Genomic DNA, 12,907 nt, shown 5'->3' with positions numbered 1-12,907 from the left:
AGCAGCCAGAGGGATTCTTTAGAAATAGAACTCAGACCCTGTCCTTCCTCTACTCCAAGCCTTCAGAGTAAAAGCCTGGTGAATTACTACTCTCCTCCTTGCTTGCTCTGCTCCAACCATGTCAGCTTCCTTGCTGTCCCTAAAATCCACCAGGCAAACTTCTGCCTCAGGGCCTTTGCACTTGCCGCTCCCTCTGCTCTTCCACCAGATATCTGTTCCTCTACTTCAAGTCTTTTTTTTTTTTAATTTTTTAAATTTATTTGAGAGAGAGAGAGAGAAAGAATGAATGGTGGGGATGGGCAGAGGGAGAGGGAGAAGCAGGCTCCCCGCTGGGCTGGGAGGCCAATGTGGAGCTTGACCCCAGGATCCTGAGATCCTGATCTGAGCTGAAGGCAGATGTTTAACTGACTGAGCCACCCTGGCGACCCCCTTAAAGTCTTTATTCAACATTGAGCTTCTCCATGAGGCCTCATTCCCTGGCTACATTTTCTCAAATTTAATTTCAATCCTTCTCCCATGAAATCCTTCAAATACTTCTAAGAACACCATCCAAAAAGTGAAAAGACAGTCCACCAAATGGAGAAAACATATTTGCAAATCACATTACCTGTTGTTGCAAAATAATGCAAATCACATATATATCCAGAATATATAAAGAACTCTTAGAAGTCAATAAGAAAAAGACATATAAAGAAGTGGGCAAAGGATCTGAATAGATATTTCTCTAAAGAGATACTACAAATGGCCAATAAGCACATGAAACATCACTAGTCAACATAATTAGTCATTAAGGACATGCGAATCAAAACCACCATGAGATCCCACTTCACACCCACTGGGAGAACTATAACCAAAAAGACACTAACAAGTGTTGGTGAGGAGGTGGAGAAATTGGAACCCTTACACACTGCTTAGGGGATCATAACATGGTGCAACTATCCCAGAGAACAGTTTGGCAGTTGGCCAAAATGTTAAACCTACAGTTACCATATGACCCAGCAATTCCACTCCTGGGTACATACCTAAGGGAACTGAAGACAGGTGTCCCTGCAAAAGTTGGTTCTCAGATGTTCGCAGCAGCATTATTCATAAGAGCCCCAAACCCAGCTGTCCCTCAACTCATGAAGGGACAGACAAAATGTAGTACAGTCCATACAAGGGAGAATCACATGGCAATGAGAAGGGATGGAGTACAGGTACCCACTACAGCATGGATGGATCTCGAAAACGGGATGCTAAGTGAAAGAAGCTGGTCACAAAAGACCACATATTGTTGAATTTATTTTATAAGAAATGTCTAGAAGAGGCAAATCCATGGAGACCAAAAGTAGATTAGTAGTGGCCAGGGACTGGGGGAAACAGGGAGTGACCGCTAAGGGGCACAGGGTTTCTTTTTGGGGTGATGACAACGTGCTGAAATTAGATGCTAGTGATGGCTGAACAACTCTGTGAGATCCTAAAAACCACTGAATTGTACAGACCGAAACGTACAGGTAGAGCACACGGATTCTATCTCCAGAAGGCTGTTATTAAAAAGACACACACAACTGGTCCTGGAGTTGAGTTTCCAATTGGTACTGAGCTGCCTGGAAGGCAAGGCACAAAAGGAGGAGTCAGGGCCGACCTGCTGTGAACCCCGGGGCGGGTGGACTGCCAATGAATCCCTCTTAGAGTCCTTTCCTGGCCACAGCAAAGAAAGGCTCCTGACCACCTTGCATTTGCCTAATCCGGGCTGGAAAAAATAGAGTTCAGGGACTGCTGGGAGCCAGGTGGGAGGAGGAGAGGTTAGGGAAGAGGCGGCGACTGCTGGCCGCTCCAGCTCTCCGGGGAATTTCTAATGGATCCACAAGATGAGGGAGGTACAGCTACCAAAGGGAGGCTCTGGCGCTGAGCACTGGGTAGGAAGAGGTGGAAAGGAAGTGGAGAGATGACAGCCTCGAGCAGCACATGCCTCTGATTGGGAACAGGAAGAGAGCCCAGTTTCTGTTTGAAAATTCAAACACTCTGTTTTGAATCATTCCTTAATCATTTCAGCTCTGATGGTCTTATTTCCTTAAGTAAACAGCAAGTTACCCCTTTGGCTGGGACCACAATTGGTATGACTTCTGCTTCCTGTACAGTGCTCAATGCAGTGGCCACAAGCAAAGAGCCACTGGGCCTTGGCATGGATGTACAGGATGTCTCGGCCTTCAGAACCCATTCTGGACCTCCATGGTCCTCACCCTCTTCTGGAAAGAGCATTTCAATTTCCTTTGGGAAACATCCCTCCCCCATTCTGTGCATTTGGTTGGGCCGGAACTGACCTGGCTCCTCTACTCTCTCTGGGCATCGGCTCTTGATCTAGGCTGGCTAACCAGAGCCACAGAGGTTGGGCCAACGAGATTCAAGCCTGGGAACTGTGCTGGAATTCCGGAGGTATGTCTTTTTCAGTTGGGACTGCTGACAGGGAGTTGCTATATGGAGAAAGTCGGCTGAGGGATACAGAAAGACCAAGCCCTGAGAACATTGCTTGTGCTCCTGGATCCAGCCCAACCTGAATTCCAGGTACCTCTGAGTTTTTCAATTATTGTGATCCAATAAATACCCTTTATAGCTTAAACACTCCATGCTTCAAATGGACTCCTGCTTGATCCCAGCTATTAATAATGAGCTCACATAGCTGTAGCTTCTGGAAAAAGCACAAAGAGAAAGAGCTGTGGGCCAAAAATCAAAACCATGTGTTTTAGTTCTATTATGAATACCTTGACTATATCACCTCCCTGTGCCTCAGTTACTCTGTCTGCAAAATGGGGCTTATACTCCTGTTCCTCTAGGTCCTCGATACTTCTCTGACTTCCAAGTTTATCGCTGTAGCCCAGATCTCTCTTTGGATATGACTGCCCTCTAGGATCTTTTTCCTCAACATTTTCCTCTTTCACTGTTCTTCTTCTTATTAGATGGTACTTTGTGCTAGGAAACGCTAGCTGTCCTCCGATATCCATTCTTCCCTTCTCCCTCCAGAATAATAGAATTCCTGAAGTTCAATGGTGCACGTGACCAGACTACATTTCCCAGACTCCCTTGCAGCTACATGTGGCCATGTGATCAAGTTTCAGCCAATGCGATGTGAACACAAATGAGATACAGATATGTCATATACATATACATACACAGATTCTGAGTCTGGCCTTTAACAGAGAAGGGGGGAAATAAAAATAAAGTAAAATAAAGAGGGGTAAATTCTCCTTTTCCTGTTCCCCCTTCCCACTGACTGGAATACACACCTGGGGGTGAGCAGGTTTTATCTTGCCAATGAGGGCAATGTTCTGTGATGGCAGAGGACATACAGGGCTTGGTGCCTGATGCTGGTGTATGCTGGTGGAGCAGCTCGAGCTGCTCCCACCTGGACTGTTACTTGGAAGAAATAAACTGTTTTGTTTAAGCCATGGTTATTTTGGGTCTCTCTTGGGGTGCCTGGCTTTAGCAAATAAAAAAAGCCCCTCACTCCTCACCTAGGGGAGAGAGCTGGAGAAGGGAGTGGTGAATTCTAGAATTGGAGTGAACATGGCACAGGGGACTTGGATGCTCCAAGAGCTTCTCATCTCAGTTTTCCCTGGGCATCCTGGGGGCTCACAAGCAGGCAAGTGAGCCTGAAATACGACTCTTATTCTCTCCTGGGTGATCTTACTCTCTCTGGGCCTCAGTTTCTCCTCCTATGCCATGGAGACTATTTGGGCATGTTGGTCTCCTAGGTCCTTCCAACTCCGACCTTCTGTGGTTCTGAAATTCTAGGACAGATGTTGGAACTCAGATGCCAGTGAGGCCAGGAGAGTCCCATAAGTGGGTTAAACAGGCCAAGTGGGGGCTGTGTTTGGGCTGCAGAGCAGACGCTCCCCCACAAAAGGCCAGTCGCTACTCAGCTCCTGTTGATTGCTGCCACATGAGAATGCAGGATTGCCAGATTTTCTAATATTTCAAGAAGAGTTGGAAATCTGGATTGTTTTGGTCTGTGCAGTCTCCTGATTTTTTAATGTTGGCGACAAATTCACATTTTTTCAAACACTCTAGGGGCCAAACAAAAATGTCTGCAGGCTGAATTTGGTCGTTGGCCACCAGCTAGGCACTTTTTGTTTTGATACTATTTTCCTTCCTTCCTTCAACAAATATTTATTTGAAGCCTTCTAAGTGGGGGGTTCTGTTCTGTGCACTGGGGATAAAGCAATGAACAAAACAGGGCAAAAAATGTGCCTGTCATCATGTAGCTTTTATTCTAGAGGATAGTCCTGACTTATTCATGCAACAAATATTTATTGAGCAATTCTGGCCCAGGCACTGTTTGGCTGGGTAGGTAAAAAAGTGTTCATAGACCCTGCCCTCATGGTACATATAACCTAGAAGGGAGACAGACAGTGAGTGCATAATTATAGATGAAAAACTCAGTAATAGGGAGAGCTGAAATTTAGATAAAGGAGAGTGGTTAGCAAAGTCCTCTTGAAGGAAGCTACATTTAAAATGAGAACTGAAAGTAAGATTTCATCTAGTAAAAGAACATGCTAGAACATTCCAGATTACAGCAGAGGCTTCCAGGGTGTCCCTTCCCCACAGCCCCTCAGCTGTGGCCATTCCTGTACACGCAAAGGCTTTCAATTGTGAGCACCGTGCTCTATGGCTTTCTTGGGGCAGGCCAGAAGTGCAGGGAGGTAATACTCTAGCAGAAGCCCTCAACCTATGATGGAAGGGAAGATGCAGATAAATATCCCAGCACCCTCACTCGTTGGTGGGTCCACTCGGAAGCGTGTTCTACAGAGTCTTCCAGGGGCTGCAGGAGGGACTGAGCCCTAGTCAACTGCAGCAGTATCTCTTTATGCCAAGTGTATTGGCCGCCTCCCCTCCCCCGTCTCACTTCCCTACTCTGCACCCGGTGCTTCCTGGGAGAGACCCAGCGGAGATGGAAGAGAACATGGCCAGGTTTGAGGACAGACAGAAAGCAAGTTATGATGAGTAGCGGGAAGCAGGGCTGCAGAACGGGGCAGGAACCAGCTCATGAAGGGCCTTGGGAGACTGGGATTAGGGTTTGTCCATGGGGAGGCCAGTGACCATTTTCCAGCAGGGAAGTGACATGACTAGGCTTGTGTTGTAGGATGACCCCCCCTCCCCCCACCCCGTAGGCAGCTATAAAGGGCAAGATCGACAGCTGGAGGTGGAGGTGGCTGGGATTAGGTGGTAGGGTTGGAGAGAGGATCAGGTTGCACGGGCTCAGAAAGGTGCTCTGGGCTTTGTCCCTGTCTTGAGGATGCCCACAGTTTGGTTTCAGGAATGGTGGTGATACAGACAAAAAGACCATCCCCAAGATTACACAGCCCTACACAATCCACGAGAGCCCAGCTGTTGCAAAGCAGCTGTAGGACTTCAGAGTGGGCTATCTCCAAGGGCAAGAAGGGGGGAGGCATGGTTTTTAGCGGGTGGGGGCTTTACCGGGGTAGTTAGAAAAACCCCAAAACACCCAGACTTAGTGGGGATCTCACTACTGCAGCCCCTTTGGGACGGCCCCACTTTTTGCAATGGCTGCCAAGTCCACTCTGGTGTTTTCAGCAGCTCTGGACTCTGCCATCCTTTACCTAAGCTGTGCTCAGTGCAAGAACGCACGCCGGATTACCCGTAGGCACTGCTAGACATATTAACATGGCAAGAGATTTCTGCACCACCGACACCATTTTTGTATTCTTTACAACATAATGGCAGATGATAAATCTATCTTGCTAATTACACATCCAGCTTGTTATAACCCCCATAAAAACACGAGCAGCTGGAAAAGCCATGAGGTGATGTCAAATCATATTTCTGGTCTCTAAACAGAAACAGAAATATTTTCCAGGCGCTGGTGAGTCTCATGGTTCCTACCCATGCGTGGAAGCAGCTGCCAACAGGTCGGTCACCTCGGACGAGATGAGAGCTTGCCTGTTCTCCAAAGCTCTGCCCCTCCACCCCCACCTGTCTCCCCAAAGGGACGGCCTCCACATGTGGTTTGCTGGGAAGCCAACAGGACGAATGCAGAGAATCGGCAGGCTTTGGGTGTTAGCAGCTGGGTTCACTTTTGCATTATGAGGGTGGTTTCAGTGTTTCTTCCATTCACCACCACTCAGCCGATAGCATTTGCCCAGAATTCTAACTGGATGGTTCCCTGACATACTTTGTCCATGATATGTCTGCAAAACTGTTGCTAAGGTCCACGCCGAAGAGGACAAAATGCCTCCCCTTCGTCTCAGAAAAATGGAAGGAAAATGGAATTCATCTGCCGGAGACACTAAGATAAACAACAGGGAACTAGAAAAATACTTTACCTTGTTTTTTAGCTAAGATTACTGTTTCTGGCTGCAATGTATCCTTGCCCTCTTAGGAGGGAGACAGCTGAAGACTCTGAGCTTATATCCTATCAAGTGGATGCTGAACACTTCATGTGTTGGAAGAACGGCATGGGGGACGACAGAAGGGGAAGCTAATTAAATTTTCACATGTCGAGGGAACATTCCATAGGAGCTCTCAAACCCAGACTGACCCAGAGGGGCAGCTTTTGTTGGAGAAGCCGCGTCATAAACTGCCCCCACAATTCCCAGGACAAACCAGCTGGACAGACTGTCATGTTGGAAAAAAAAAAAAAAACAACAGACAGAGAGAGAGAAGAGACAAAATGGATTCTTACCTTCCCGTATCTGGATGCAAAAGTCCCGGTGAGTAAGGAGTGAAAAATAATTATTGTCTCATCCAAATCCCACACGAACACACGCTGTGATGAAAGAGAGGAAGAGAATGGAGACAAATGGACTTGCTTGCATCTGACTTAATGTCTGCAGAAATTAATTCCCCGGGAGGAGAAAGAAATCTTGAAAAACATTATCTTTAAGTTATAAAACATGTGACTCACTGATGTGTCACTGGGTCCCCATCCAACCTCAGCTGTGTAAAGTATTCTGATGACCACTTTTGGGCTCCTGTCAACCCAGAGAATGCCAGAACCAAGAAGCCTGTTCTTGCCTTCCACATAAAAGCTCCAAAATGGAGGAGTTCAGGCCAAAAACAACAATAAAAATCATATAACTCATTTGAAAAAATGAAGTACTACCTTTTTTTGCATTCACAGCTCACCGTAAGCCCAACTACTTCTCAACGCTCCCATTTTTAGCAATTCTGGTGATTACCTCCGTAACTCTAAGTAACATACTTTATGCCTTCTTTATTTACCAGTTTGCCAACTTCAGACAATAGCTCTTGACTGAGTAATGCAAAAGATGAGGGTTTAGCTCATGGTAATGTCCCTCATTTCTCCAGGACTTTACATTTTTCACCTATGTGAGCCCCTCTAGTTCCAAGACCATCCACTTTGGACACTCTCCCTGGCTGAAACAGTAAATCCCCCATGAAAATTATGGCTGTTGGTGTCCTCACCCCCTCCCCCACCTCTTCCTCTCTCCGATTTGAGCAGCGTTACCATTCCTTTCCCACTGCCAACATGGATAGACTGCTTCGTGCTTTTGGTTTCAGGGTTGTACTTCAATTTTCTGTGCTCTGTCTAGATCTTGGTTTTCAAAGTTGGTAAACAGTAAAGAACACTCACATCTTGTGATTACTGTTCACTGCAGAGCCAAGGAACCTGCTGGGATTTCGCTTCCTTCTCTGTGTGTCCAGTGTCCTAATCCCAGAGCCACTTTCAGGAGATGGTTCCTCCCATTAAGGTCATGTCTTTCCTGTGGTCCTTCTCAATTAAAATCATGCCATATCCTGGTTTGTTCACATAGGAGCCATGCCTGTCTGGAATAACTTTTGTTTTTGCAGGAGTTTATTAATTGCTTTAATTCTTTTCTTGTTTCCAGTGATGTGTCTTCATTAGAATCTCAAATTCGGCCACACTCTCTGTATCAGAGATGTTCCTCCTCGGTGACAGAATGTTCCAGTGTGCACTGGATCATCTTCAGGCTCACTGCAGAGCTAGTATCCTGAGATGTCCTTTTATCGCATTTCCAGGCGAGATCCACTGTTTCCTAGATCCCAAGTCTCTCTCTTGGTTTTCTTTTCTTTAAAGATTTTATTTATTTATTTAAGAGAGAGCAAGTGAGCACAGGCACAAGGCGGGGAGGAGTGCAAGTGGGGAGGAGCAGAAGAGGAGGGAGAGGGACAAGCAAACTTTGCGCTGAGTGTAGAGCTCAACTCGGGGCTCCATCCCAGGCACCCGAGATCATGACCTGAGCTGAAACAAGACTTGGATGCTTAACCAGCTTAGCCACCCAGGTGCCCCTCTCTCTTGGTTTTCTTCCTTGTTTTGCTTGAGTACATCCTTAAGCTGCTTCTTCTGAAAAGGTGCTTAGAAAGTAGAATTCCTACAGATCTGATCTATCTTGATTTTGCTTTATGGAACCTCTGGGGACAGAATTCCAATTAGAAAATAATGTCCTCTAGATGTTGGAAAGCATTCCTCCATTAGCTTCATGTCCAGTGTGACTGGTGAGAAGTGTGATGTTTCATTGATCTTCAGTCCTATGGAGGTTTTGCTTTTTTTCCCCACTTGGATACTTTAGGATCTTTATATTAGCAATCCTCAAGTTCCATGAGGATATACCTAGGTGTGGTCTTTTGGCAATCATACTCTTTAGCACCTAGCATTTTCAATCTTATTTCTTTAAATGATTTCCTCCTACCTTTTCCACTGTTTTCTCTTGCTGGAATTTCTGACAGTCAAATTAGACATTTTTTGATGGATAAGGCTTATAACTTAAAAAAATATATTTTCTATAATTTTGTCTTTTTGATCTGTGTTCTGGGGGCTTTCTTAAACATTTCCTCCCAACCCTTCTATTAAACTTCTGATTCTGTCATTTTAAAAATTTCCAGTGACTCCTATTTTGTCTTTGAGTAATTCCTTCCCAAGAACCTCCATTTCTTATTTTATGGATTCAAGAGCTCCTTTGGATCCTTATAAGAAAACCAATCATAATTTTCCTACATTCCTGTTTCTTAAATTACCTATCACTTGTCCTATTACCTTATCCCGGCCTTATTTTTCACATTGTTGGTTTTCCTGGTGATCACTGTGTTTAAGAGCAAAGGGCCTGACTGTGTGTATAGCTGGTGTTGGGGGTGGGAGCCAAAGTCACCTACGCAGTCTGCCATCTCGAGTGGGCCATCCTGGAAAACTCTCTGGAGGTAAACAGCTGTACTTACACACGGGCCTCTGCCATACTTTTAACAGGAAAGGGAAGGGTGGTCTGTAGGAGGAAAAGGTCAGTTAGTGCAGGGGTTTTCAAAGCAATCAGCAGATCTGAGTGTTATTTTGTGAGTTTTGGGGTCTAGTTATAGTTATGTGTGTGTATGTGCTGGGTTATGGTGTTAAGTGTAGTTCTTATTATGGGTCACGGTTAAAAAAAAAAAAGTTTGACAACTACTGTTTTTAAGGAGGGCTTCTGGGTTTCAATATGCTAAGTCCTAGTTTATCTGAACTAACTCAGTTGGATCAGGGAAACTGGGAAATTTTGGTAAGGAAATTTAAAAAAATCAGTGAATATTTTCAAATTGAATGCTGACTCCATTCATTGACCTACTACATTCCCTCTGAAGAAGAAAGTTTGTCTCCCTCCCCTGCCCTAGATCCATTGTGGGTAGGTTCCTGGTGGCTATTCTGCACATGACCCTACTCCTTAGCCCACTGTGGTTTGGGCCAGGGAAAGCCCCTAATCCCAATGGAGTCAGAGGCCTTTCCTTGGAAACTTGAAATTGGAACCTAGAAAGACATTCCTCATCTTTGAATGGCAGTTGGCGGCCACGTGATCTGAAGGGCAGGGAGGGCCAGTCTCCAGGGAAGAGAGGGATGAAGGATGGAAAGACCACCCCACACTCTTCCAGGACCTGGTTTCAGTCAGAGGCAGAGCAAGGCTGGAGGAGGGTAGAGCCCAGGAACCAGTTCGCGCCTGCGCTGAAAAGATACCGCGGTCGGTCGGTCGTCGGGGATTCTAGCACCGCGGATTCTAGCACCTGCGCTGTGCCGCGTGGGGAGAGAAGGCGAAAATGCACTTCCTTGCCCTGTCTACCTCCTGGTTCCAGTATCTTGCTGACACTCCGCTGTCCCCTGCCCTGGGGTTCTGAAAGAATCTTGGTATCCCTAAAATAACTTCTGCTTTTTCACTTAAGCTAGCTCAAGTTGGTTTCTGGCACCTGCAGTCGAGGGATTTTAACTAATCTACACTCAGAAGTTCTCTCCTTTCCACTTCTCTACATAACTTCTCTCTCGTGGGCTTCCGTCATTAGCAACACTGCCAAAGACTCAGGAGGGGTGACCGGGGCAAACCCTCCATGCTGACATTAAGCATGGAAGTGAAACACAGCTCGCACCTTTTCAACTGTTCTTGCCCAGTGGTTCTTTCCTCTGGAATCGAGAAGCAGAGGTTTCCAGAATGATATTGCCCCATAATCCCCGACTTCCACGCCACCCCCACTGCCTTCTCAGTTTAGTGGAAAATGTCTCTCCACCCCCACCCCTACCAAGAGCAGAAGCCACCTTAGGTGACTGAATAATGAAAGAAAAAAAAAGACATTAATGTATGCACTGCTCTTGGTGATTTCCTTAGATCTGCACTTGAAGCTGCAGGAAATCCTCAGAAATAGGGGGAGGCAGAAAAAGCAAAGACAACCTGAGGCAAACGGATTTTCTTCTAGCCTTTTGCAAAGGCCTAATTCTGCTGAGGGGATAGTGTAAAGTCTCCTCGGTGTTGGAAGGAGAGGGCTTCGAGAATTAGAGGAAAAGCGAGAACAAATCCCTTGGCTGGAAGCCGTCCCATGAGCAGTGAGGATGCTAGCTCTGTGGCAGGTCCCCAGGGGGGCAAGCTTTCAGCGGGGATGGCTGCTGGTCTGCCTCAGGAGGCTGACCAAGGGCAGGAGACAAGCGCGGTCTTCAAAATATTCAACACCTTCTGGGACAGCTGGAACAGACATTGGCCATAAACAAGAACTACCAACCCGACTGGTGAATACTGGCTAACTAGTACCGCTCTACTAGTGAGCGCTGGCTAAATCTCGATAGCCCTGGGGGTGGGTATTTGTTGTTGGGCACCCAGCATCCATCCCGGCCCGATAAGAGCACTCTGGTTTTCTTTTCCCCTGTGTGCTCTCTTGGTGGAACTGTCAATCAAGGGCAAGCCTGAGCCAGGCCAGTGGGATGCTGTCTCCTTGGAATCAGACACTATGTCAAGTGGCTCTAGAATCTCACACAGTTTACTCTCTAGTAGAGGCAGCATTCTCAAGGTTCCTGAGATTCCTCAGCACAGCCTGGGTTTGTTACTGTTCTTTCTAACCTTGGTTTTATGACTTTCTCTCCATGTTGTTCCCTCTCAGTAAATTCCATTTTACTTAAGTAACCAGAACTGGTTTCTGTTGCTTGCAACCAAAGGATTGTATCTCCTACTCCAAGGTTCCCATCTTCATTTCTACACCCAGTGTATGGCACAGAAACCCACAAGTCCAGAGCCTGGCTGGACTCTCATTGACCATGGCGGGTACTGACAACGAGGAAGGGAGGAGCCACCACCTCAAATCCTGGACATGAGGGGCTCTTATTCTGTCTTCTGAGACCACTTGAGCGCTGAGATTCTCATACCATTCTGGGGGCAAGGGGCCCCAATAATGAGGTGGGGCTTCTTAACCACCCTGATGGGATGGGGGCTCAGAGTCAAAATTACATTGACTTTAAGGAAATGATGAAAATGGTATTTCTTAGCACATCTGAGTTTGTGGGCTGAGGTTTGTAGTTGCTGCACACATTGTACGGGATTATGAACAGAGATGGGATGGTGATGCATTCAGATCCCTTGGCATGGACCAGACTTTGACAATACTGCCCATACACCCATAGTGCACTCAAGCCAACAGATCTGCCCTCCTATATTTCTGCCTTTGGTGAAGAAGTATGAACTAACGAACATGCCCATTTTTTTCTCCCTAGATATTGATCGGTTGCTTCCATCTGTTTTTTGGGGCATCTGTTTTGCCTCTGTCCCCACTAGTACCCTTCCCCGCTTCTCTCATGCATGCGGTTCTTTTTTGTTTGTTTGGGAAAATATCAGTGCTTGACCAATAATTCTCCATTTGCTTTATTACAATAAAGACTGGCAGACCAGCCCTTCTCAGCCTGGGCTGTGCGCTGGAAATCTCCTGGGGAGCTTTAAAATATTGATGCCTTTGTCCCTCCCTCAGGGAATTGGATTTCACTGGTCTGGGGTGCAGCTTAAGAATGATGGTTCTCAGTGCTCCCCAGGAGATTCTAAGGTGTAGCTCAGGTTGTGAGCTACTGTCTAAGAACTCCCTTGCGATGTGTACTTATAATTAGTCTGGGATGGGGCCTGGGCACCTGCATTTTAAAAAGCATCCCAGGTGATACTCTTATGTAGCCAGGGTTAAGAACCCTCTAACCCAGCTGGGAAGGTCCACTGCCCACTAGTGTCTTTACCAGGGCCGCTCAAAGTGTGGTTCTCAACCCTGCAGCATCAGTACGTTCTGGGAACTTGCTGGAAATGCAAATTCTCAGCCCCCTTTCCCCCTCCCCGCCCCTGAATCTACCGAATTGGAAACTCTGGGTGTGGGGCGCAGAAGTCTGGGTTTTCATGGGCCTCCAGGTGATTCTGCTGCTGCCTACATTTGAGAACCTGTGTTTTATGTTATTTCCTATCTCCAAGGTCACTTTTCCTAGCCTAGTCTGTCAACAGTGCTTCCTTACGGCCAACACAATTCTCTATCTTCCCATCAAGTGTTCTTTCCTCCATTATAGAGCTTTGTGGACACAAAGGGCCATTCTCCCCTGTGTGCGTGGACAGAACTCTGCTCCCCACGCTCCTGTTCTGGCCACAGGTGGAGATTACATTCACCCAGTCAAGCAGGCAGTCTGGAGTTA

General features: G+C 46.6%; 1 protein-coding gene across 2 annotated transcripts in view; it reads right to left on the bottom strand.

Annotated features, from left to right (window-relative positions):
* Nucleotides 1–12,907, bottom strand: part of EYA2 (EYA transcriptional coactivator and phosphatase 2) — a 184,192-nt gene that overhangs the window by 79,118 nt on the left and 92,167 nt on the right. For both annotated transcript variants that reach the window (XM_021689061.1, XM_044918691.1), the window contains exon 8: nt 6,680–6,763. In XM_021689061.1, coding sequence (XP_021544736.1) covers nt 6,680–6,763 — 84 coding nt within the window. The remainder of the gene's footprint in view (nt 1–6,679; nt 6,764–12,907) is intronic.

This window comes from Neomonachus schauinslandi, chromosome 10 (genome assembly GCF_002201575.2).
Source record: "Neomonachus schauinslandi chromosome 10, ASM220157v2, whole genome shotgun sequence".
NCBI lineage: Eukaryota > Metazoa > Chordata > Mammalia > Carnivora > Phocidae > Neomonachus > Neomonachus schauinslandi.
The sequence above is the reverse complement of the archived record's forward strand: the minus strand, read 5'-3'. Positions and strand labels throughout refer to the sequence as shown.